The sequence below is a fragment of the Molothrus ater genome, chromosome 9, assembly GCF_012460135.2.
Source record: "Molothrus ater isolate BHLD 08-10-18 breed brown headed cowbird chromosome 9, BPBGC_Mater_1.1, whole genome shotgun sequence".
NCBI classification, from domain to species: Eukaryota; Metazoa; Chordata; class Aves; order Passeriformes; family Icteridae; genus Molothrus; species Molothrus ater.
The window spans coordinates 22331074-22353695 of NC_050486.2; the positions used below are offsets into that span (position 1 = coordinate 22331074).

General features: G+C 51.3%; 3 protein-coding genes across 3 annotated transcripts; 2 read left to right on the top strand and 1 right to left on the bottom strand.

Annotated features, from left to right (window-relative positions):
* Positions 1 to 18: 18 nt before the first annotated feature.
* On the top strand, positions 19 to 1245 carry LOC118689314 (cytochrome b-c1 complex subunit 6, mitochondrial). Its single transcript, XM_036387475.2, has 4 exons — positions 19 to 126; positions 216 to 236; positions 468 to 629; positions 985 to 1245. Exons 1-4 carry the CDS (start codon positions 103 to 105, stop codon positions 1015 to 1017), a joined length of 240 nt encoding a protein of 79 aa, XP_036243368.1. The 5' UTR covers positions 19 to 102; the 3' UTR covers positions 1018 to 1245.
* Positions 1246 to 2022: 777 nt separating this feature from the next.
* Positions 2023 to 5895, top strand: NSUN4 (NOP2/Sun RNA methyltransferase 4). The gene is made up of 7 exons (XM_054515689.1): positions 2023 to 2120; positions 2182 to 2386; positions 2961 to 3382; positions 3526 to 3680; positions 3843 to 3997; positions 4651 to 4775; positions 5469 to 5895. Exons 1-7 carry the CDS (start codon positions 2023 to 2025, stop codon positions 5740 to 5742), a joined length of 1434 nt encoding a protein of 477 aa, XP_054371664.1. The 3' UTR covers positions 5743 to 5895.
* Positions 5896 to 6875: 980 nt separating this feature from the next.
* LOC118689313 (vitamin D3 hydroxylase-associated protein-like) lies at positions 6876 to 21180 on the bottom strand. Its single transcript, XM_036387474.2, has 16 exons — positions 21107 to 21180; positions 17653 to 17965; positions 15749 to 15862; positions 15312 to 15455; positions 14004 to 14137; positions 13430 to 13636; positions 12041 to 12081; positions 11701 to 11825; positions 9948 to 10073; positions 9469 to 9566; positions 9198 to 9297; positions 9054 to 9097; positions 8567 to 8606; positions 8060 to 8168; positions 7665 to 7810; positions 6876 to 7001 (listed from the first exon to the last, which is right to left on the bottom strand). The coding sequence occupies exons 1-16, from the start codon at positions 21178 to 21180 to the stop codon at positions 6876 to 6878; spliced, it is 1941 nt and encodes a 646-aa protein (XP_036243367.2).
* Between the last annotated feature and the right edge of the window lie 1442 nt (positions 21181 to 22622).

Here is a 22622-nt window from a genome sequence, read left to right on the forward strand (position 1 = left end):
GCCGAAGCACCGCCCCGCGGAGGGAGCGCTTCCGCTTCCGGCGCGGGCAGCAGCGCTTCCGGCGGGTGACCCTGGCGAGTCCTTCTGTGAGGCGGGAGCGCGATGGGGCAGCGCGGCGAGCCCGAGGTGAGCGCGGGGCGCCGCGGGGCCCGCTCCGCTCCCCCGACCGGCAGGGAGGGCGGGCAGTAACGCTGTGCTCTCTTGTCTTTCCGCAGGAGGAAGAAGAAGAGCTCGTGGTAAGACGGGGAGCTGCGGCGGAGACTTGCAGCTGCCAGGCGCGGCTGCCCGGGGCCATCAGCGCCGCCGAAGAGGCTCGGGGGGCTCGGGCGGTGCCGCGCTGGGCCCGCGGTCTGGAGCTCCGTGGGGAGGCCGGGCTGCGGTGTGCACGCGGGGCTCTCTCTTGAAGGGGCTCGGGGGAAGCGGCGTGCGGGGCTGTCCCTGTGCTCACCGCAGCCCCGTGTCCGCAGGACCCCCTGACCACGCTGCGGGAGCAGTGCGAGCAGATCGAGAAATGCGTGAAGGCGCGGGAGCGGCTGGAGCTGTGTAACGAGCGAGTGTCCTCCCGCTCCGAGACGGAGGAGCAGTGCACTGAGGAGCTCTTCGACTTCCTGCACGCCAGGGACCACTGTGTAAGTGCAGCGCCCCTGAGCAGAGCTGCCTTCAGTCCCGCTGTCTTGTTAATGTTTGGTTCCTCCTTGTTACAATAGATCTCGGCGGGATTCGGTGCGTTACTAAAGAATTAAATAACTCAAACCCAGCGTTTGTACCCTGCAAATTTTTGTCTTGTACTTGCCATTTTAAAGCTAAACCTTTTGAACCTGAGCTGAAGCTTTGTAAGGCATCTCAGCAGCTTTCTTGAATGACTTTTTTTAGAGCAAAAGCCAGGGTTGTGGAGCTGTGTGCATTGTTGGTCCAGAAAACCAAGAGGTGACACCTTGCTGTTTTCCATCTCTATGAGTTACTGAGGACTCTCTCTCTTTCCAGGTTGCTCACAAGCTTTTCAGTAAGCTGAAGTGAAATGGGGCATGGTTGTCCATCTGCTTCCACAGCCGGTGCCAGCGGTTCCTGGATCACAGTTCTGCTTCCTGCAGTCCATCCTCCGTGCTGAGCATGAATGAAAAGGCTTCCTGGCAGCCTGTCACTGCCTCTGTGCTCATGGAAGATGTGCAGCTGTGCAAAAACAAAACAAACAACGTGTTGATGTTCTGTAATTTTCCATATTAAACATTGAGAGTTCCTGTGGAAGTGCCCTGTGTTTATTTCCTAATTGTCATGCTTCTGACTTGTCCTGGGTTAAGATGAAATCAGTGGGTGTCAGAGCCCAGTTAAGGTCAGGAGAGTTTTCCTCACTTGTGGGAATGTCGTTTTTGTGCATGATGGAAAGCTGCTACAGACCAATGCCATGGGGAAGAATTTGTGTCTTGAAGCCACAAATATTATTCCTAAGCCCCTCAAGACCAGGGTTGTTCACACAGTATGTTCTGACTAAGTTAGGCTGAAGGGAGTGACCCTTTTCTAGGAGAGAGAACTTTGTCACACCCTCAGGGGAAAGCTGTCACCTGTCCCTCACTGTCCCCTACTTCTGCCAGCGGCTGGCAGAGCCTCCTGGCAGCAGCCAGCTCTGCCTCCTTGCCTACAAAACCAGCCACGTGGCTGTGGAGGTGCATGGGGGTGGTTCACCTACTCAAACCCTGGTCAGGGTCACCTGGGGGGAGCTAAAGCCTTTCTGTGTGAGTTACCAGCCCGTTCTGCTCACCCTGGGACTGCCCTGTCCGTGCTCTGCCTGCTCCTTTCCCTATAAAGAATGTTAGGAGGAAAACTAGGGTATCTCACAGCTATTCTTCAAAGCGGAATGAAAGCCACCACCCTATAAGTTTGGCTGTTCTTTATCCATTTAGTGGTTCATTGTCCTTTTGCTGATGGATCTTAGACTTTTATTGGGTTAAGGGTACCACATAAGTTCCAGTAGGTTTTGGTTATTGTTTTTTTCCCTGTGGCACAGGGCAGGGTTCAGCTGTGCCTATGCAAAGCGCGTTTGGTGCCGGATCCTTCTCAGTAGCTGATGCCCAAACGCAGCTCAGTGATGACCGCAACGGGGCCGTCCCTTCCAACCGGTTTAGGTTGGAAGGGACCTTAAGACCATTGAGTACAGCCCCGCTCCCCGAGCCCGGCTGCCCGCAGCCCTTTCCAAGCGCTCCCCGGTCCCGCCCCGGAAGGCGAGCGGCGATGGCGGCGCTGGGCGGGCGCGGGCGTGCGGCGGCCGCGCTGCTGCGCCGGGCACCGGGACGGAGCGGCACCGGGAGCGGTACCGGGAGCGGCACCGGGAGCGGTACCGGGAGCGGCACCGGGAGCCGGGCCGCGTCGGCACCGGCACAAGGAGAAATGGGTGAGCCGGGCCGGGGCGGGACCAGAGCACCGCACCCCGCGGCGCTGCTTGCACCCCGCTCTTGTCCCCGCTAAATCCCGTGCTAAATCCGGTGCAAATCCCCTTCTCGTGCCCCCGTTTCACCCTGCACCCTCCTGCCGCCGCTCTGTGTGCGGCCGTGCCCACCCTGGGCCCGCAGCCACATTTCGGCCATTCACAGAGTCCTGGAATCACTGAATGTGCCGATTTGGAAGGGATGCACCAGGATGCAGCTCCTGCCTCTGCTCAGGACACTCCCAGCAGTCCCGCCCTGTGCCTGAGAGCATTGTCCAAATGCTTCTTGAGCTCAGACAGGCTTGGTGTGGGACCCCTTCCCTGGGGAGCCTTTTCCTGTCATACAGCAGAGGCCCCCCTGTCACAGCTTCATGCCATTCCCTCCGGTCCTGTCACACTCACGCTCCAGAAAGGCCTCATGGACTTCTGGCAGCAGGGAACCCAGTGCTGGATTCTCCCAGAAGAACATGAAGGCTGGGTGGGGAGGCCGGGTGTGGCGGTATCGAGGTATTTTAACACTTCTGTTGTTTTTCCCCACCAGGCTGCCACGGCCCCACGCATCCCGTCCACGCGGCTGGCGCTGCACCACTTCGACACGAGCTACAGCCTGCACCTGGGGGCCCTGTGGCCCTCGGTCCGTGCTGGCCTGCTCTGTGAGCAGAAGTATGGGGCCCTCCTCAACAACTTTGCTGCTGCTGACCATGTTCCTGAAGAGCTGGAGCTGCTCAACGCCACCGATATCATTTCCGAGGCCCTCCAGAAGGTGCAGCAATGGCAGCGCGGTGCAGCTGTGGGGGAAGTGGCCACAGGGTGCCAGGAGGGCCCTGGTGAGGGCAGGACTGGGATGCAGGCAGAAATGGTGGCACAGGCAGGGATGTCCCCGCCACTTTGCATGTCCATCAGCTCCAAAATCAAGTGTTACACCTTCCCCAGGGGTGACATCACGCGCTTTCGCCCTGCACGGTGAGACATCCCTGACTGACCGCCCTGGTCTCTGCCAGCCCCAGGGGCTGCTTCCATGTGTCACCATCCTCACTTCCAACTGCTCTTTTACTTTCTTTTCACCTCCAACATTTGCTTTTGTTGTGCAAACTGATGATTTCCAGGCCGGATGGTCTGGGGCTCCTCGACTATTACCTCATGGATGCAGCATCTCTCCTGCCTGTGCTGGCACTCGACGTGCAGCCAGATGACTTTGTCCTCGACCTCTGTGCTGCTCCAGGTGGGAAGACTCTGGCTCTGCTGCAGACTGGGTTTTGTGGTGAGTGGGGATGGGTGTTCCCTTGTTCCTGTGTTAAACAGGGCTGGAGCAGTGTACTGCACGCATTCATGCCTGACCATTAATGATTTCTGTGTGTAAGAGCTGGAATCAGGTGTGTTTCTGCAGAGGTGACATTCCAGTGTGCCTGTTCTGTCCTATCAGGGCATCTGGCAGCCAACGATGTCTCCGTTTCCCGGACAAAGAGGCTGTACCAGATTCTCCAGAGCTATGTCCCCAAAGAAGTCAGGGACACTGTGAGTGTCACGTCCTACGATGGAAGGGACTGGGACCAGGTGAAAGGAGGCACTTTCCATAAGGTATGTGTTGGGAACTAGTGAAGATAAACCCATCAAGTTCACTTCCCTCCTCTTTTTGAGGAAGACAGCAGGTTATCCTTCCATATAATTGCGTAGTTTTTTGTAATCATAAATGAAGAGAGGGAAGACCAAGCCACATAAGGAGTAATATTTCCTCCTGCTATCCCTTCCTGCAGGATTTGGTTCATATGTGCATCTAGAGTTGTACCTTTACTTGCCTGTGTAACACCCTTTAGAAGTCCTGTTCTTGTCCATCACCTGGAAGGGGTTAAATGTGAAGATTAGATAATTCTGGCTTCTCAGCCATGTTCAGCCACAGGAGATGGGTTTGGTGTTCCAGGGGCTGGGTTGAGTACTCTGGCAGGCTGCAGCAGCAATGCTCGTGTGTGCTGCAGGAGCATTGCCAGGGACACACACAGAGCAGGGACATTAAATGAGGAAATGAGTTAGTGCAGGATGTTTTCCACCATTTTTGCACATTCCCAAAATGCCAGAGCAGCCAGATGGTTACAGTTCAGTGTGGTGCACACCTGTGTTTGGGCACTGAGAGCTGCTGGCAGGGGTGTAGGAGGTGGGCGTGGGGCTCGCTGCAGGAGGGGACTCGCTGAGCTTGACCTGTGCAGGGGGCTGAGGTGGGACCTCTGCTGCTGCAGGTGCTGGTGGATGTGCCCTGCACGACAGACAGACACTCTGCCATGGAGGAGGACAACAACATCTTCCACAAGAGGCGAACCAAAGAGCGTCAGATGCTGCCCATGCTGCAGCTGCAGCTGCTGATGTGAGTGAGCTCGGTTGTGTTGTGTTCCCTGAAACCTCTCCTTACTCTGTCCCTAGCTGGGAAATGTGGAAACCATGTGTAGTTTTCTGGAATGGGTGAAATCACAGTAAGTGTAAGAAAGTGCAGATGTTCTTGGTCAGATCACCAAGGTCTGACCCCCTTGTCCTTCTGTCCCCAGCAGTAGCTGTAGGATATAGGGAGAAGGTCTAAGGAGCAGGATGGGCACAGTTGTTTTGGGTGGTGATCTCCTGGGTCCTGGCAGTCAGCCCTGGAGGATTCCTGAGTGCCCACCTATCCCAGGACACGGGAGGACATGTGGTGCTGGGAAGGGCCACAGCTTATCACTGTGTGCTGTGGCAACAAGGAGGCAGATTAGAGAGCCCCATGGCAGCACTTGAACTGCAGGAATCTCTTCCCCTGTACATATATCCCATTCCTTTGGATGTGACTGCAGAATTACACCTTCCAGCTGCTCTGCAGCAGCATCTCCCACATTAAATCCTTTGTCAATATAAGTACTGTTTGACTCTTACACTCCTCATGTTGCAGTGACACAGACTGCTGAGCCTGCGGAGTTCAGTGGGGGCTGTCTGTCACTTCCTATGAGTTCCCTTTTGGTTTCCCAGTGTCGGTGGGTGGGGATGTCCCTTGGTGTCCCTCCTGGTGACCGTGTGTGTGCTCCCTGTGCTGCAGGGCTGGGATCCTGGCGGCCAGGCCGGGAGGAGCTGTGGTGTATTCCACGTGCTCGCTGTCCCCGCTGCAGAACGAGTGCGTGGTGGAGAGGGCTCTGGACGTGGCACGAGCCCACTTCAACATCAGCCTCCACCTGGAGGACCTGAGCCACTTCAGGACGCTCTTCCAGGACACCTTTTCCTTCTTCTCGGAGTGCCGGCTCGGGGAGCTTGTCCTGCCTCACCTCACAGCCAACTTTGGGCCCATGTATTTCTGCAAATTACGTCGGGAGTAGAAGGGGCAGCAGAGTCTGTCTGTCTGCTGTCAGGAAATAGCCCGATATTTAAGGGAAAGCAGAGCTGCTTTATATTTATTTTTCTTTCTAAAATGTCGCAAAGGAAACCTGCTTTTTTACTGCAGACATGGGGAATAAATGAGAAAGACCTGCTGTGGTGTTTCCTGGATACTTATCTCTTTGAGACTGAGGTGTTTAATCTAGGAAAGAGAGAGAGGTCTTATCAGAGGGAGCAATTTTTCCATCTTTGTGGGATGGGATAAATGGCCCTGCTCTCTTCCTCCTGTCTGACTGCTTTGATCCTGCATGAGCAGGTTTGGGTTAACAAACACCATCTGGGGATCTCAGCCTTTCTGTCCCAGATCTCACCATCTGCATAAATGAGTTGCATCTGTCTGTGCTTATCTCCTGCCTTCAGAGAGAGAAGCCTGAGGTCCTGAAACCTAAGGCTGCTAAGAGTGCCCCTCCTGTGGAGTTGGAAATGTGCTTGGGATGCTGGAGATCTGGTGCTGTGCAGAGGCCAGTGACTGTTGCTATCCCTCACAGCTAGCAAGGCTGTGGATAAGTGTGAATATTCCCATGCTAGATGCCATTTAATGTCCAGTGAGCAGGTATTTGTATGATTTTGAGTAGTAACTTTGTTCATACGTTCATCACCATCAGTGAAGGATTACTGGAATTTATCATGGGAGTTGCTTAATAGTTAAATTTTTATTTTTGTGGCCAAATTACAGTGGTGAGAAGTGATGGACACGGCTGTATTCCTCATGGGGCAGCCCATAGTTCCATCCATATGAAGTTACTCCACTGCCAGCAAGAAAATACTGTTGAACTTCTGTAATCCTTTCCTCTCAGCACCACCCTGCTTCTGCAGGAGGCAGCACTGGTGGAAATAGGGGTGATGAACCCACATCCAGGGCCATCCATCCTTGCTGGAAGTGCAGTTCCTAGATTCACCACTGTTTGAACCTATCCTAAGCCACTCCTGCAGGGTTCCTTACAGGATCTGTGTTTATTGGCGAGGAGAGGGGTCAGGAGGTGTCATTTCCTTCCTCCTCCCTTCCCCAGTGCAGTCTCTGCACTGCTGGTGGCAGTCGTGCAGCGCTGTTCCTTCTCCTCGGTGCCCATGGTGACTATGCCACTCTCCTGCCACGGCTGAGGGTCTCCACCTCCTTCATGAAGCGCAGGCACAGCTCCTCCTGCCAGGGCAGGGCCACGCACTGCACGGCCACGGGCATCCCCACGGCTCCTGACACGGCCTGCAGCAGGGGCACCAGCGGTCAGGGGCCACCCAGGGACCCCTCGCACCTCCAGCAGGTTTTGGGAGCTTGGTTTAGGCCTGTGGCTCATCCCACAGCCTGGGGAGGTTGGAGTTTGAGCCCTGTTAGTGTGCTGGGCAGAGGGAAGGCTCTTGCTCTTCTCTGATAGAAATGGTTGCCAAATCTTGGGTAACGTGTTTGGGACGCCTTCTCCCCACACACACCCCAGCCAGCTCTGCCTTGGGCTGTCTTGTAGGCAGATCCCTTTTCCTTCAGCATCCTCATTCCTGACCCATGCTCCACTGACAGCCTGAGCCTGGTTGAAGGCAATGTGGAGCAGGAGGAAAGTGCAGTGCAGTGCTGTGGGCTGTGGCTGTTGCAAGGACCTGCTCCCAGAAACTTTGCTGCATGACTCCTTGCTGCTTCAGCCTGCCCAGCCTGTGGGAGATCCTTTAGTCCCCCCAAAACTTAGTGACTTACCTGTTGGGGGCTTGGGAGAACAGCAAAGGGTGTGTTCAAGGTGGGTTTGGGGATTAGCAAGGGGTGTATAAAGATATGAATTTTTTTGTTCCCATACTGATGGAGATATTTAGGAGCCCCTCATATCATGGAAACTGTTACCTGAACACACATCAGCACTGTCTGCTCCACCACTTGCCCTACCTGTTTCAGTGTCCGGTCCCAGGGGTCATCACAGCATCCTTTGTAAAGCTTTAGCTCTTCCTCATCCGCCTCTGTCACAGTGCTGACAGGGACAACCCCGGCGGGGAAGTTCAAGACATTGTACAGCATCGTGGAGGAGATGGCACCTGAGAGAAGCAGGAGAGGATGCAGGCAGTCACAGCCTCCTGCCTTCAAACTTACACATTCCCTATTCACTGAAGCCCCCGAGAACTGTGTCTGTCTCCACCTGCTCAGAGAGCTCTGTGTAGTTACTTTTCCTCCTTAATTCCCCTGAAATGCTTGGGTGGGCAGTGAAGCTCCATGGCCGTGGATGTTTCCCTCCAGTCTCGGCCAGTGTTTCTCTGCCCTCCTGGGAAGGCCCCAGACTCACTCACCGAGGAGTTTCCTGGGGTATCCCGTGGTGAAGGCAGGCCCCAGGACAGGGCACAGCACCACGTCCAGCTGGAGTTCCTGCCACTGGCTGATGACCTGGGAGCGGTACACCTGGGGAGGAGAGGGGCCATGGCCGTGCCTGCAGCCTCTCGGCCTCTCCAGGCACAGCTGAGGAGGCAGCAGCAGGCAGAGGGGCCTGTGTTTGCCTCCCCTGCGTGTGGCCAGGAATTTGAAAGGTCCCACTCTGGCCATGCCCACTCCCAGGAGAGCCTTCAGTGTGCCTGGGCAGGAGCACTGCAGGCAGCCACTGAAGCTCTGTCTGGGGTGACTCAAAGCCCATCCACCCCATTCCTATCATTCTTGGTGCCTTTCCCTCCATCCTGTCTCCTCCCCAGCAGCCCCTCCCCTGCACAATCCCTTTCCAAACCGATGACTCTCTCTGACCCGGTGCTTGCCACAAAGCCTCAACTTGCAGCATGATGCCAAGGAGGAAAGTTCTCAAAACAAACCTGTATTTGATGGTGATGATCCCACATCTCCTGCACTGACCTGCGAGTGGAAATTATAGCAACATCTTTAAGCTGTAAGAGGAGGAGGAATTGCTTAAATAGTCCTCTGGGTTGATAAGCCCTGGTGATTTTAGCAATTGCTTGAAACAATACAGCTTTCACAATCTTCCTAAAGTTTCCTTTGGCATCTGCCCAACCAGTTAAGCAGCACATGTCTGGAAGTGCTGGAGGGAAGGTTTTCCTGATGGGCCTGGATTAAATACTCATCTCTTCCACAGGCTTCCTGTAATGACCTTATCCATTCCAGTGCCCATTCCTGTCAGGATATTGCTAGGGGCAGTGAAGCCATGTCCAGCAATGAGGGACAGCCCCTGCAGAGGGCAGTTCACAGCCTGTGTTGTGAATCCAGTCCCCCCCAGCCAAGGACACCTGGAGGAGAAGGTATCACCCATTTCCAGGGACATCCCTGGGGACAATTCCATCTTACCTCATTCCAACCATGGAGCTCAGGTAGTCAGCCAGGCGGGGAAACTGGAAAGGCACGAGGTTCCTTAGGGACATGACATGGGGCTGCACTAACTGGGGTCACCCCAGGGAGCCCCTGTTCCTGTCCTGAGGGACAGGCACTCACCAGAGGTTTAAGAAGCAGAGCCAGCAGCTTCTTCACCAGCCTTGGCATCTTGCAGGAATTCACCTGTGGTTTCAAGCCTGGATCTACAATATTTCCTGTGCTGAGAGATGACAGGAGGATGGGATGATTTCAGAGAAGCTGTTTGCCCTTTCTCAGAGACCTGAGTGTTGCCTGTTTGGGGTGGGAGAGATGGGCTTCTTGTGCCTGTGCCATGCCCATGGCATGGGGATGGAGGTGTTGGCAGCACTGCTGCCAGAGGGCTCCTACTTACAACACATCCAAGAAGGCACGGCCTCCATCAGCAAAAAACGTCTTCATAAACAGTTCATTCATGACATAGGGGATCCGAGGGGGAGAGAAGGGCACCAGCTGCACCAAAACACAAGATTATGTGGCAGCCTGGGGATGTGAATAGCTTCCAAGACCCAAATGTGGATAATCCTCAGAGGCAGAGAAGCACCTCCCTGGGCTCCATGTGCCAAGAGAAGCCCTGGTTCAACCATTTTCCATCCAACAATCTCCCCATGAGATTATTCCTGCTGGTTGCCCATGGGATGCACTTCTCCCTTAGGCAGGGGGGTCTCTGCCTGGTGTTCTGTGGCTGGAGAACCATAATCCCATACCTCAGCCAGGTCATTTTCTCCACAGGTGTGCTTGGGAGCCGTGCCTGGTTCCTGAAGGGTGATTGCCTCAGCGAGGAGCGAGGCAGGGGACACCCTGGGGAGAAGGGCAGGGGCTGGTGGTGCTCACCTGGTGCCCAGCTGCCTGCAGAGCACTCCTGGTTTCCTTCACTGCCCTCCTCATGCAGGGGGGCAGAGGGAAGTAGCCGTCGGTGTCGTAGTACCCGACCCGCAGGGGAGTGGAGCTGGAGTACACCTGGAGCAAGGAGACACCAGTTATTTTTCCTATTCTGTGGAAACCCAGGGCACCAGGGATGTTTCTCTGTCTGCTCTGGGGTGCCCTGACCCCCAGGGCAGCACTGACTTTGACCCTCACTCATGGAGAAAGTTTCCCAGACTTCAAGATAGACTGGAATCCACAAAAGTGTGAAATAGATTATAGAGAGCAGTGTAGGTGTATCACTTGGTGAGAAATTTAGGCTTTGGGATTTTTAAAATGCTGTGGATGGAAGCAAGATGGAGGGCACAGGGTGTTGTCCTGGGTTTCTTCTTCATGCTTCTTCTTCCTTCTTCATGCGTTTGGGTGGCATTTTGTAATTGGGCAGAAAAGTCCACATTGCAGCTCTGTGGGATCAGTTATTGGGTTAAAAGGGAAAATAATCCAGGTGTCTGTTCTTAATTGGATAGTTTAGTCTTAAAACAAGAGATTGTTGGCCATTTTGTGCCTTCTAATGAAAAGCTGCTGAACTCACACTAGTGAGACTGTTTTACTGATAAGAAATAATAAACACCTGAGTCTGAACATGAACAACCATCTCAAATGCCTTTAATCCAGACCCAGAGAAACCCACAACTGAGACCCTCACACTATTCCTAATGGGATTGCTGTGAAAATCCTTTAGACATACACCATTGACCAGGTCTGGGACTAAGACTGGATGCAGTGGGAGGGTCTCCCCTACTCTTTGTATTTCCCTATTAAATTCTTAGATCTGAACTGTTGGCCAGTCTGGGACTAGGATTGGACTCAGCTCTACCTAGGCTCTCTCAGGAGTTTAGAAAGTCTCTGAACCTTGTGACTCAATGGGAGGGTCATCCCTGCTCTTTGCACCCCTGTCCTTTGCACCCCTAGTCTCCAGGCAAATCATTCCAAAGTGACACTAAGCTGATTTTTCTTTGTGTGCTCCATCTTCAGAATAAGTAACAGAGTGAACCCTGTCATTGAACTTTGTCACCCTTTTGCAAATTTGTATTAAAACCTGCTTTTTGCAGTGCCTTTGACAGTGATTCTTTAGGTGACCTCAATCTCTCATTTGTGACACCCACCCTGCTGGGGGAAGGTCTGATCCACGCTGACACCCACTGCAGAAGAGCTCCAAATGCTAAGGAGTGACTAATACTCTTGTTTGCTGTTTATAGGTACCCTTTCCAATGTCTACCCCTGCCTTTTTCTCCAGGCCCTCCTTCAGGAGGAGCACAGCCATTCCAGACCAGGGGATTCAAGCACTGATAAAAAGTGTGGAGGTATAAAAACCTCCTGAAGCTGGTCTGCTGCAGAGAGAAAGGGAACACCCTCAGTTAAGAGATTTGCTGCAGCAGTTTCTGATCCTGTCTCATCTTCCCCTGAAGTTCTCCAGCCATTTGCTCCCAGTGTTGCCTTCTTCCCTGCTCTTTCTGGATCCTCACCATTCAATAAGCAGCATTCTAGCTGAGAAGACAGCCAGGATAACTACTGATTTGGCTTTTTTTTTTATGGGAATTATGAATTGTGCCCTCAAAGAGAGCTGTTTCACTGAAAACCAGTCCTGTAAAGATAACTGGACCCTTCAGGAGGGCATGTGGCACCCTGGAAGGAGCCAGGGCTTGCTGAGTGAGGGCCTCACCTCCTCGTTGAAGGGGATGGGGGGCACGCTGGGGTCCAGCTGGAACATCTCCTGGCACAGCAGAGCCTTCATGCACAGGGCCAGGCTGTCCACATCCCGTGCCATGGGCCCCAGGGCACAAGGGACTGCATGGGACAAGAGCAAACACCCACACTGAGCAGAAGGATGTGCCAAAGCCCAGCCCACCCCTCTGCACAGCCCCGTCGGGGTGGGCAGGCAATGAGGGGCGTTTCAGATGGACTCCAGACAGGACTTCTCTGTCTCAGGTTCTCTCCTGGCCTACAGGAGAACATCAGGCTCTTCACAGGATGTAGGGAAAAGGAATTTAAAATTCACATACCTGCCAGGATGCCATTGACAGGGCCAGTCACTCCAGACAGGCTATGGGAAAAGAAGAAGCACATTGTCATTTCAGTAATGGGGAAATATTCACAATGTGTTTGAAAAGCATGTGGGGTCTCCAGCTCAGGACCAGAAACAGAAGGAAATGATTTCAAAAATTTGAATTGAGTAGTGTTACTGTGATATTTTATGAAAAATCTCTTCATTAAGATTTCTTCTCCTGGGAAGATGAGAAACTTCAGCTTCTCCCTGTTTAGATGCTTTAGAATGTGATTTGGAGAATTGTTTACCAAACATGTAAATTGTTTTTAATTAATAGCCAATCACAGCCAGCTGTGTCAGACTCTGAGTCTGTCACAAGTTTTTATTATTCATTCCTTTTTAGCTTTCTGATATATCTTTTCTCTTTCTTTAGTATAGTTTTAGTATATCAATATAATATAATGTAATATAATGTAATGTAATATAATGTAATGTAATATAATGTAATGTAATATAATATAATGTAATATAATGTAATGTAACGTAATATAATATAATATAATATAATATAATATAATATAATATAATATAATATAATATAATATAATATAATATAATATAATATAATATAATATAATATAATATAATATAATATAATATAATATAATATAATATAATATAATATAATATCAGCCTTCTGAGAACTTAGAGTCAAATTCTCATCTCTCACCTCATCCTGGGGACCCATCAACACCACAGAGTAGTTCAAACCAGGAAATTTTGGCCAAAATAAGCAAATATAAACCCCAACAGATCTTAGTTTTGGTTTAACCAAAAGTGTTCCATTTTGGCATTATTTAACCCTTTTAACTCCCTTTTACTTTGAACTCCAGGCTAGATTTACAATGAAAACCTGCCCATTTCCCACTAAACCTAACCGTGCCGTCTCCTGGGAGAGGTTTGGAGCAAAGCCACCCTCTCTCCTCCCTCCAAGTACCCACCCAGTACTTTCCCCTTCAGCCCAGCCTGACCATGAGCAGGGTGGAGGGCAGCCCCAGTGAGACAGAGTAGAAATTCTCTAGGTCAGGTTGACCTGGTCTCACAGCAGTCTCTCTGTCTCTCTCTATCACCCTCTGTTTCTTCTTCCTTTATCTTTGTCTTTCACTGAAGCAGTTTCTCTGAGCTTAGGCTTTTTGCAGTCAGACTAAATAGCTATGTTTTCAAACTACAGACAACTCAAAGATGTACATTCCACCTAAATCAAAACAGATTTTTACTCTGGAGAATTTCTACTCCGTCTCATTTCTTCTTATTTTTTTTTTTTTAGAAAATAAGTAAGTTCCTTTATTTAATGCAAACTCTTATTAAAGATTTTATTTGCAGCTGGGGACTACTTAAAGAATACCTGAGTCTCTCAGCGGTGGGTTTGAGGCCGCAGAGCCCGCAGAAGCTGGAGGGCAGGCGGATGCTGCCGCCCACGTCCGAGCCCATGCCCAGGATGGAGCCTCCCCCTGCAATCAGAGCTCCCTCCCCTCCCGAGGAGCCCCCAGGGCTCCTCTGGGGGTCCAGGGGGTTCAAGGTCTGCCCAAAGATGGGGTTGCTGCATTCGTAGCTGGGGAGAAGAAAGAAAGGAAAGAGGCTGTGAGGAGCAGCCAGTGCCTTGGGTTTGTTTGTTTTCCTTTGCAGAGAGCCTGTGGGGCACAGCCAACCCCATCCTTTCATCCTGTAAATCCCTCAGGACACAGCTCATTCCCACAAAACTCTGCTCTCCCTCCCATGCACAAGTGCACTCGATTCCTCTTAACTCATGAGAGGCTTTTCCCCCTCTTTATCTTTTATCCGACAGCTTTTTCACTTGAGATTGTTGCCAGATAATGGAAAAGGGACTCTCCAGGACACGTCTCAGGAGCCTGTCCAGGGCCCTGCAGGCTGGGATTTTCCTTCAGAAGCACAACCAGATTTTTGATGATGTATGTCACCTGAAGAGGGATTGTGGCACATTGGTCATTGCAAATGGGATGGCTCCTTGTTTCTTCAGGACCTTCACCAGGACACTGTCCTCCTCCATCACAGTGTCCAGGCACTGCGTGAGCCCACAGGTTGCCAAGTGCCCCTGCAGAGAGGAGGAAGGACAAGGGACATGGCCAATGCAGTTCCCTTGCTCTTTTGGAAGGATCCTCTGGCATTCCTTCAGGGGTTGTGTGTTTGGTACCAATTCACTCCCTTGAGAGCCCTTGCTTGAAGGACTCCCTCTCCTTCCATCCCTGGCAGAGGGCTGCCAAGCACTCATTGGGTTAAAGCTTCTCCTGAAGCTCTCCTTGCTCTTTTCCTTGCTCCTTTTCTCCCCTGACCCAAATGCAGCTCCAGACTCCACAGGTGCACCATCTCAGGATCAAACCCAGCATCCTGCTGTGCAAGTGAATCCACCAGTGGATGTTCAGGGAATGAATATTCCCAGGTAACCAAAATGTGTGAGCCTTTTTCAGTTAGCCTTTGGTGTTTGGGGCTTAGCTCTAGTGCAGCCTGTACTGTGTCATGTATCACAGGAGAAATCATTTGTGCCTATAACTATTCATCCCTGGCTTTTCTCTGCTGCTTTTGGCTGCTTTTAGGCTGGGCTAGAGTTTATTTTCTTCACAGTAGCAACTACAGGGCTGTGTTTTGGATTTTGTGCTGTAAACAGTGTTGATAACACAAAGTTGTTATTGTTATCACTGAGCAGGGCTTGCACAGAGCTCACACTGCCTCACCAGTGAGCAGGCTGGGGTTGAGGGACAGGGAAGGGACAGTCAGGACAGCTGACCCCAAGTGACCAGGGGGACATTCCATGCCATGTGGAGTCATGCTCAGCATATAAAGCTGGGGGAAGAAGAAGGAAGGGGAGATGTTTGGGTGATGTTTGTGGTGATGGTAACTGGGAAATCTGGGGTTTCCCAGTTACCATCAGACATGATGGAGCCCTGCTGTCCTGGGGGTGGCTGAACACCTGCCTGCCCAAGGGATGTGGTGAACGAGTTACTTGTTTTGCTTTGCTTGTGTGCAGAGTTTACCTAATAAACTGTCTTTATCTCAACCCACAAGTTTTCTCACTTTAACCCTTTCTATTCTCTCTCCCACATCACGCTGGGTGTGATGGGAGTGAGTGAGTGAGTGCCCACTGCAGCTGCCTCAGACACAACCAGGTTTCCTGTGGTGCAAGCAGGGAGGGATTGGGCCCCTTCCCCATTGTCCATCTCCCACCACTTCCCCACCCACGCTGGGACATCCAGAAGCACAAAGGGAAGAACCTTGTGGCCGATGTGGTCCTTGATGCTGACGGGGATGCCGTAGAGCAGCCCTTTCTCCTTGCGCCGCTCGATTTCCTGGAGCTGCTCCTCACACTCTGGGATAAAGTGGCGCAAGCAGTTTGTCTGCTGGGTCACTTCCAGGGCCTTTGTTGGGAACAGGTGATGGATAAGAACAGCATCATTTCACAGCTGCATTCAGCAGCTACCTTGATTTACAAAATACAGACTGAATAAGCCCCTCCCCAGAGCATCCCAGCTCAAGCGACCTCAGAGGATCTGACCCAGGAGACAGAGCATGTTTTTCTCTCAATATTTCCTGTATTAAAGGCTGGCCATAATCCAGCTCCAACGAGCCTTTTCAGCCACCAGCACACACACCATGGCATGGAGAACGTCAAAGATTTGCTTTGTCCATCTCACTGTGGATGGACACTCACCTTCTCTAAGTAGGTGTAGAGGACAGTCCTGGGGGACAGAGACCCTTCCTGGAGTCTTCCAGTGAGTTCCAGCAGGGGCAGGGACAGAATGGCATCTCTCTGGACACTGGGAACCTGCAGAGGGAAGGGAGGGGGATCCAGAGCCCCCTCTATGTTATCCAGAGCCCCCAGTTATGTAGCAATGTGGAAAATGGATGGTGTTTGCTGCTACCTCCTGAAAGCGTCTTCTGAGAAAGCTGCTCAGGCAGGCACAGTCACTCAATCCACGCTCACACCACAGCTAGGTCAGCAAGAAGGACAGAAAGGGTCTCTGTAAGAGTTCCAGCAGGGTTTATTATAGAGCCATGCTGAAGGAGTACAGGGACAGAAGATGAGAAACAGTGCAATGTCCTGGGTTAATTGTGGGGTCAGGGCCAATGGGCACAGGGGCAGTACCAGGGCAGGGCAAAGGGCAATGTCCTACAGGGAAAGGGCAGTGCTGCAGAAAGGGCAGATCAACACAGTGCTGCAGAAAGGGCAGATCAACACAGTGCTGCAGATGCCCCGTTTGTTCACCCCAAGCACTGAGGCAAACTCTAAACCTGTGGCAAATTCTTCCAGGACATTACCCTAGAAGTTCACCTGAAAGGCTCAAAGGCCTCCCCACAGTTACCCTTTGGCTCAGGGGATAAAGGCTGTTTAGTTTTGTCATCATTATCACCAGAGCTTGCTGGAAAGGCAGATCCTGCATGTGAGGGCTCTGACCTTGAGCTGCCAAGTGTTTTATCCCAAGTTTGCATATCACAAACAGGATGCAAACACAGGAACCCACGTGCTGAAGGGCTTTGTCCATCCACTGCAGCAGTAGACATGGCAGTGCCTTCCTCCTGGCACAGTGGGACTTAGCCACTGGCCAAGACATAACCTCAGCTGAGCAAACACTGCCTGGGGCACAAGGTACTTGTGTCCTTGCACACGAGTCTCAGGCTGTCCTTTCATCCCTCAAAACAGACACAGGCAGTGCAGGACAGCCTGGGCTGAGAGCAAACATTGAACAGCTCGAGCCCATCAAACTGCAAGAAGTCAGCAGGGACTCACAGGTGGTTACTCGGGTAAAGAAGATTGGCAGTTCTCAGTGCCACCAGGGTTTTAGAGGTTTTATATCATATATTTATATAGATCTATATTTAAGAATATATGTATCACTTGTAGCTGGTATGCTTTACCTCCAGGTGTGTTACCTGTATAAGCATGAGCTGGTTTACCCAGTGTGTATTCAGAAGTGAACGGAGCAGAAAGGAAAGGGGGTTAGAAATGATGTTGCAGTAGAATTCAGGGCTGTGCTGGGTGGATGCCTGGCTCAATTAGCCCCATGTCACGTCCTGGTTGCTCCCAGGGGACACTGAAAACCCTCACAGTGTAAGGTTAGAGCAGGCACTTTCTGGGCAGCCTGATGGGAGGTGCCCCTGGCTGAGAATGCTGCTTTTGGAGACACCCCTAGAGCTGTCCAGAAGCCAAGTTTTAGAGCCAAAGGTAGAGGGGTGTGAACAGATGTGCAAACTTAGAGTTAAGCAGAGGAAAAAAGGCTTCTTGCTTCCACCCATTATTGGCAAGAGACATTTCCAGATCATTAAAGAATTGGGGTTTGGATCAATGAAGATGCAGTGCATCATCACCTGTGTTGTTCAAAAACCTCTTCTCAGTGAGTAATTCACATTCCCCAAGGTGTAGACTCCCACCACACCTCATCCAGCTTGAGGAGGGCAGTGATCTGCCTTTCTCCCAGGGCAGCCTTTCCTCTTGCTGAGGGCTGCTGGCACATCTGCTCCTTATAAAGCTATGGGGCCATGAGCTGGAAGGAGGATGTGAAGGACAGCATCAGCAGACACCCCAGTGGGACTCAGACCCCAGGGAGGATGGCTTACCTGCTCCCTGAACTGCTGCACAGCCTTTGCCATCTTCTTCATGCCCTCATCCCGGGTCCTCCGAGCCTCTTCCATTTTCTTTTGGATCCTCTTTTTGCCCAGCCATTTCCAGAGCCCCAGGGCTGCCACGGAGCCGCCGAGCAGGGCGAGGGCAGCACAGGTGTCCCCCTTCCCCTCTGGCAGGAGCTGCCTCAGCTGCTGCTGCTGGATCATCACGTGTACCTCTGGTCTCTGAGGAAGGACACGGTGAGAAGCAAAAGCAAGGCAGGTGCAGGAGACCTTCCCTGGCTCCCCAGGCTCATCCCTCCCCCCTCTCCCGAGTCAGCAAACACCTCAGATAGTTCAGGCTAAAGCTGCCCCTGCAAAGCAGGTGTAGGTGGAGTGTGCAGTGAGAATGATTAACCATGACATGGGGAAGGTGAAGTTTGGCCAATGAACCTTGTGTTCTTTGGGGTGTTCGGTTTATAGGGGTTTTCTGGGCTGTGGGAAGCTCTCTGCTGGGGAGGACCGTAGGATCAACGGAACAAATGCAGCAAGGAAATTGCTGCTCTCCTATTTCCTGTGAAGCCTGAGAGGACAATGGGAGAAGAGGAAAAAACAGCTTGAAATAACAAGGTTTCCCTGCACAGGGCTGGGGAGTGGCATGCTGAGGGAATGCATGGCCGTGGGGGAGCCTGGGCTCACCAAGTCCCTCCTGCTGCTGCCATGGTGACCAGAGGATGTTTTGGCACTGCTGTGGTGTCCTCATGCACCAGAAGGAGAGGCTGTTCCACCCTGTGACAAAGCACGTTGTATTGAGTGGAAAATCCCACAGGCTTGCAGGGCAGGAGCAAGCTGACAGTGCAAAGGCTGGTTGTTGGAGAAGATGAAACAGGAAAGCCTTATAAATATGATTTTCTGGCAAAAGATTTTGAGAATATAGAAACTATAAGCGAGATTGAAATCAAAGCAAGCTTTGAGATTTTTTTAGTTACTGAACAATGGGAAAACAATGGTGTGGCTGACTGAAGGTAATCTCCTTTTGATGAAACAAGACCTTCTCCTTGCAGGCAAGTCTAAGGGTCTGAGCGGACCCTACTAGCTTGGGGTGTAGCTTGGCAGAAGGGGTCTAAATAGTAGACCCCTTCTGTAAAATGTAACACAGTATGGTAATGTAGTGATTCTTATAGGCTGTATGTAAATGCTGTAGGATTTGTATATTGTACTGGATTGGTTAGTGAGAATCAGAATATTCAACACAGAAGAAGATTTATTGTATTGTAACAGGAACTTCACTCTCTTGCCTCTCTTACTCTCTTACCCTTTTACGCTCTTAACCCTTTTACTCTCTTAACCCTTTTACTCTCTCACCCTCTCATCCTCTCTACCCCTCTCTTCTCTGGGGCCTGCTCTGAGCTGTGGCTGGCAGCTCCCAGCAGGGCCCTGCCCCCAGGCCCTTTGCAATAAACCCCAAGTTCCACAACCTGGCTGCAGAGATCTCTTGTCTCCGTCCGTCCCGACCGTCCCACCCCTGACACTCCTACAGCTGGTGTGTGAGGTCTTTCCAGCACAGATGGCTCCCACTACCAGCACCAAGAACAACACACTGAGCTGAAGGCCACAGCCCAGCCAACATCAGCCATGGTCTGTCTGCAGTCTCCTCTGTTGCTTTTGGATGGTGGATCCTCCCTATGGGTCCCCTCCCTGGGAAAAGTGTTTGGGCAGCTATGGATTGTGCATTACACAGCTTTGCAAGCTTCCAGCAGAGTGTGGAACTGGATATGGAATGGAGGCTGAAGAGCCCTCTCTCTTCAGGGCTAAGTGGTCCTAAGTGCTCAGTTTTCCATTGCCACATGCCTTCTCAGCAGTTGTAAGTGTTTACTACTGCTTTCTGTCACAATTTGTGTCAGCTGGGAATGTTCTTATCTTAGTTTTTAACTAGAGAAGTTTATGGATTCTGAACAAATCTGGCTTTGGGGTCCTCAAGAAAACAGTCTGGAGCTGGCAGCAATGTGGTAACAAATTGAGCTGGCCTTTTCCTGTGTCCATTCCAGTGGCACCCTTCCTTGGGGAGCCTCCTCAGCTCTGGCACTGCTGGTGTGAGAAGAGCTGCTGCTCATCCTGCTCCTGCTCCATGGTTCTGGCTGCAGCAAGAGCTTCCAGAAGGTGCAGAGTGATGCACATGAGCAGAGCCAGCATGCAGCAGTGCCCAGCCCTCTCCCAGTCCTCATCCAGCCTCCAGGAATCCATGCAAGCACTTCCTGAGGCAGAGGTGGGTTCTTTGCCTGTGTGACAGCACCACAAGCTCTGTGATGGGCTGAGCAGATGTGGGAGGGTTTTCTCCCTGCGCTAGGAAGTATCAGGGCATCAGCCTCCCACATCCTCCCACATCCTCCCACATCCTCCTGGGCTCTGGGATCTGTGCCCTGATCCTGCCCTTTAGACACTTGGTAAATGTTTAACCCAGACAGACACAGCTGTGCCTGGACTCACTTGGCATTTCAAAGGGCACATTTTTCAGCAGGCACAGCTGCATTTCCAGATGGCTGGATGCTGCTGGGGAAAACCCTTCTCCTATCAATGTGCCAGCATCTCCACATCCTTCATGAATCTGAGGTGTGGCTCCTCCTGCCACCAAAAGGCCACAAATCCAAGGGAACCTAAAGGAAGGAAGGAGAGGGATGTCCCAGGCCAAATCTCCACAGCAGAGGAGACAGACCAGCCTGACTCACAGGTCAATATTCACTTCTCCACATTGATTTTGTCACCTGAACTGATCCAACACCAAGGTCAAACCCACTGGTGGAGTTCAGATGAAAGCCATGACCCTTTTCACAAGGAGAGTCAGCCTGTAACAGCTGGTCTGGGATTTCATGGTGGCATCCACAACATGCCCTTCACTTTGACCATCCCAGAAAAAGGCACTTAAACCAAGTCAGAGAGTCCCCTCCTGTCCCCAGCAAGACCTGCACCATCTTTGCTTGCAAGAGCAAAAATGCGCTGATTCACTCTCAGCAGGTTCAGCTCTCGGGCAGGCTGGGTCTTTTCTGAAATTCCTATAACTGAACTGGTTTTTCCCTAAATTGGTAAGAAACATTTTTGCCAGCTTTGACCTCATTTTGATTGAAATGACAAAGAATAAATCCTGACAGCTGTGTCTTGAGTGCATGTATTTGTAACCAAACACTCTGATGCTTTTTTTAAAACTATTTACAAGATGAGGCACGTTAACTATGCTGCTCTGAAAGAATTTTAAAGACATTTTACAAAATACTGAAATCATAGTGAAATGGGCTGGACCACTCTGGGGAACTTGTTCAAGTTGGCTCAGAGGGCTGAATAAATGTTTTCTGGGAGCTCTCCAGTTTCTGACTCATTTCAGCCTGGAATATCCATTGGAAGCATAACACTTTCCTCAGTTCCACTCTAACTCCACCAGCACTCACAGAACAGCTGCTAAGAAACTTTCCCCTACCCAAGCTGCAACTTTCCAAACACCAAGGACATCAGTAGAGAGGTGAGGGTCTGTCCCTTATAACCCTTTTTCATGTTGCCCAGCCAGGACCCTGTTGGCTTTTCCTGAATAAACTGTGTTAGGATGGCAAGAGAGAAGCCCCACAGCAGCCCTTGGACCTCTGACAGCAGAGGCTGCTTCCTCTCCTGACCATCCCTACATTTTTCCCACTTTATGGGTATTGCACTATTTTCCTCCAGATTTTCCACGGCCAACTTGTATGAATCCTACTTAGAACTTGTCCAGCAAGGCAGAGGCATGATCAGAAAGGGTTCTGCAGAGAGCTGTTTGCTCTTCACCAGCAGTCCAGGAGCATTCCTATTTTGTCCATCATGTCTGGTGTCTGGCACAGGTCTGTCCCCACTGAGTGACAGCTGTGGCTTCAGTGCCCTGCTGGTGAGGGGCTGGGATGTTCCCAGCTGCTCCATGACTGGGCACAAATCTTACAGCAGGAACCTGGCTGTCACTGGCTTCCCAGGGGCGAGCAGGGAATGTAGGAAGCTGCAGAACAGTGACAGGAAAGAAAACAAAACAAAGAGTGAGCAGACCCTGCTTGCAGGGGTGAGGATTTCTGCAGCAAACAGCTGTTTCAGAGTGAAAGATTTACCAACCCTAATTATTGCCTTTTTTGTGTGTGTTTCAAGGGTGAGCCTTGTTATGTTCAGGTGTTTTGTTTCACCTGCTTTTTGAACATTTGCTTTAAGCTTCTTCAACTACCACCTTCCTTGAAGCGAATATCTGGGATCCTGGGAATGTTTGTGTCCCTAATTTTCTCTGCCACTGCCTGCTATGTAGAGAGCTCTGTGTATTTTGGATTCTGTAAGAGGACACCTGACCCCTTCTAACCACTCTTGTTCTATTTTATTTGCTCCTGGTGTTGTGATTATGCAACAATGTGAACTGCAAACTAAAGAAGAAGTCCTGCAAAATAAAGTAAAACCAAATAAAACCCCTGGATTTTATGATGCCTCAATCTCTCAGCCTTGTTTGGTAATTTATCTGGTCACAGAATGAAATGTGGGTTAAGGAGGGCAGATTTAAATTATTAAAATCAAGAGGGAGGAGGAGAAAGGATCAAAGACCACAACCAGGATATTGTGCTGAAGATGAAAGAAACTAGTAAAAACAAAGCCCTTTTGTCCCAGTCAGCATTTGCACATAATTCTCTGGGACAGACCAAACCTGGACTTTGGTCAGTGCTAGGCAGCTGGACAAGCACTCTGCAAACACTCAGTGCAGGGCTGCAGGGGCTGCACAGCCCGAGCCTGCACACAGCAGCCCTGTGCTGGTGGCTGTGGAAGGGGCTGACATTCTTTTTCCAGCTTGGAGGAGGCCTGGAGGAAGAACTCTGCTGAAAACTTGAAGTTATGCCCTGCTAAAGGCTTTTCTCTGCCAGTGTTTCAGCAGCACCTGGCCTCACCAGAGTGCTCTCAGCATCACCCTCCCCACTTTCCCCACATCAATGCAGCAATGGCAA

Excerpts from the sequence above, each read along its gene's own strand:
- LOC118689314 (XM_036387475.2), top strand. The coding sequence starts at position 103 with ATGGGGCAGCGCGGCGAGCCCGAG. Across the intron at positions 127-215 it reads GGCAGCGCGGCGAGCCCGAG|GAGGAAGAAGAAGAGCTCGT; the intron begins GTGAGCGCGGGG and ends GTCTTTCCGCAG. Across the intron at positions 630-984 it reads TGCACGCCAGGGACCACTGT|GTTGCTCACAAGCTTTTCAG; the intron begins GTAAGTGCAGCG and ends CTCTCTTTCCAG.
- NSUN4 (XM_054515689.1), top strand. The coding sequence starts at position 2,023 with ATGCAAAGCGCGTTTGGTGCCGGATCCTTCTCAGTAGCTGATGCCCAA. Across the intron at positions 2,387-2,960 it reads ACCGGCACAAGGAGAAATGG|GCTGCCACGGCCCCACGCAT; the intron begins GTGAGCCGGGCC and ends TTTCCCCACCAG. Across the intron at positions 3,681-3,842 it reads GCTGCAGACTGGGTTTTGTG|GGCATCTGGCAGCCAACGAT; the intron begins GTGAGTGGGGAT and ends CTGTCCTATCAG.
- LOC118689313 (XM_036387474.2), bottom strand. The coding sequence starts at position 21,180 with ATGAAAAAGGGTTATAAGGGACAGACCCTCACCTCTCTACTGATGTCC. Across the intron at positions 9,567-9,947 it reads TGCAGGCAGCTGGGCACCAG|CTGGTGCCCTTCTCTCCCCC; the intron begins GTGAGCACCACC and ends GTTTTGGTGCAG. Across the intron at positions 9,098-9,197 it reads CTCTGCTTCTTAAACCTCTG|TTTCCCCGCCTGGCTGACTA; the intron begins GTGAGTGCCTGT and ends GTGCCTTTCCAG.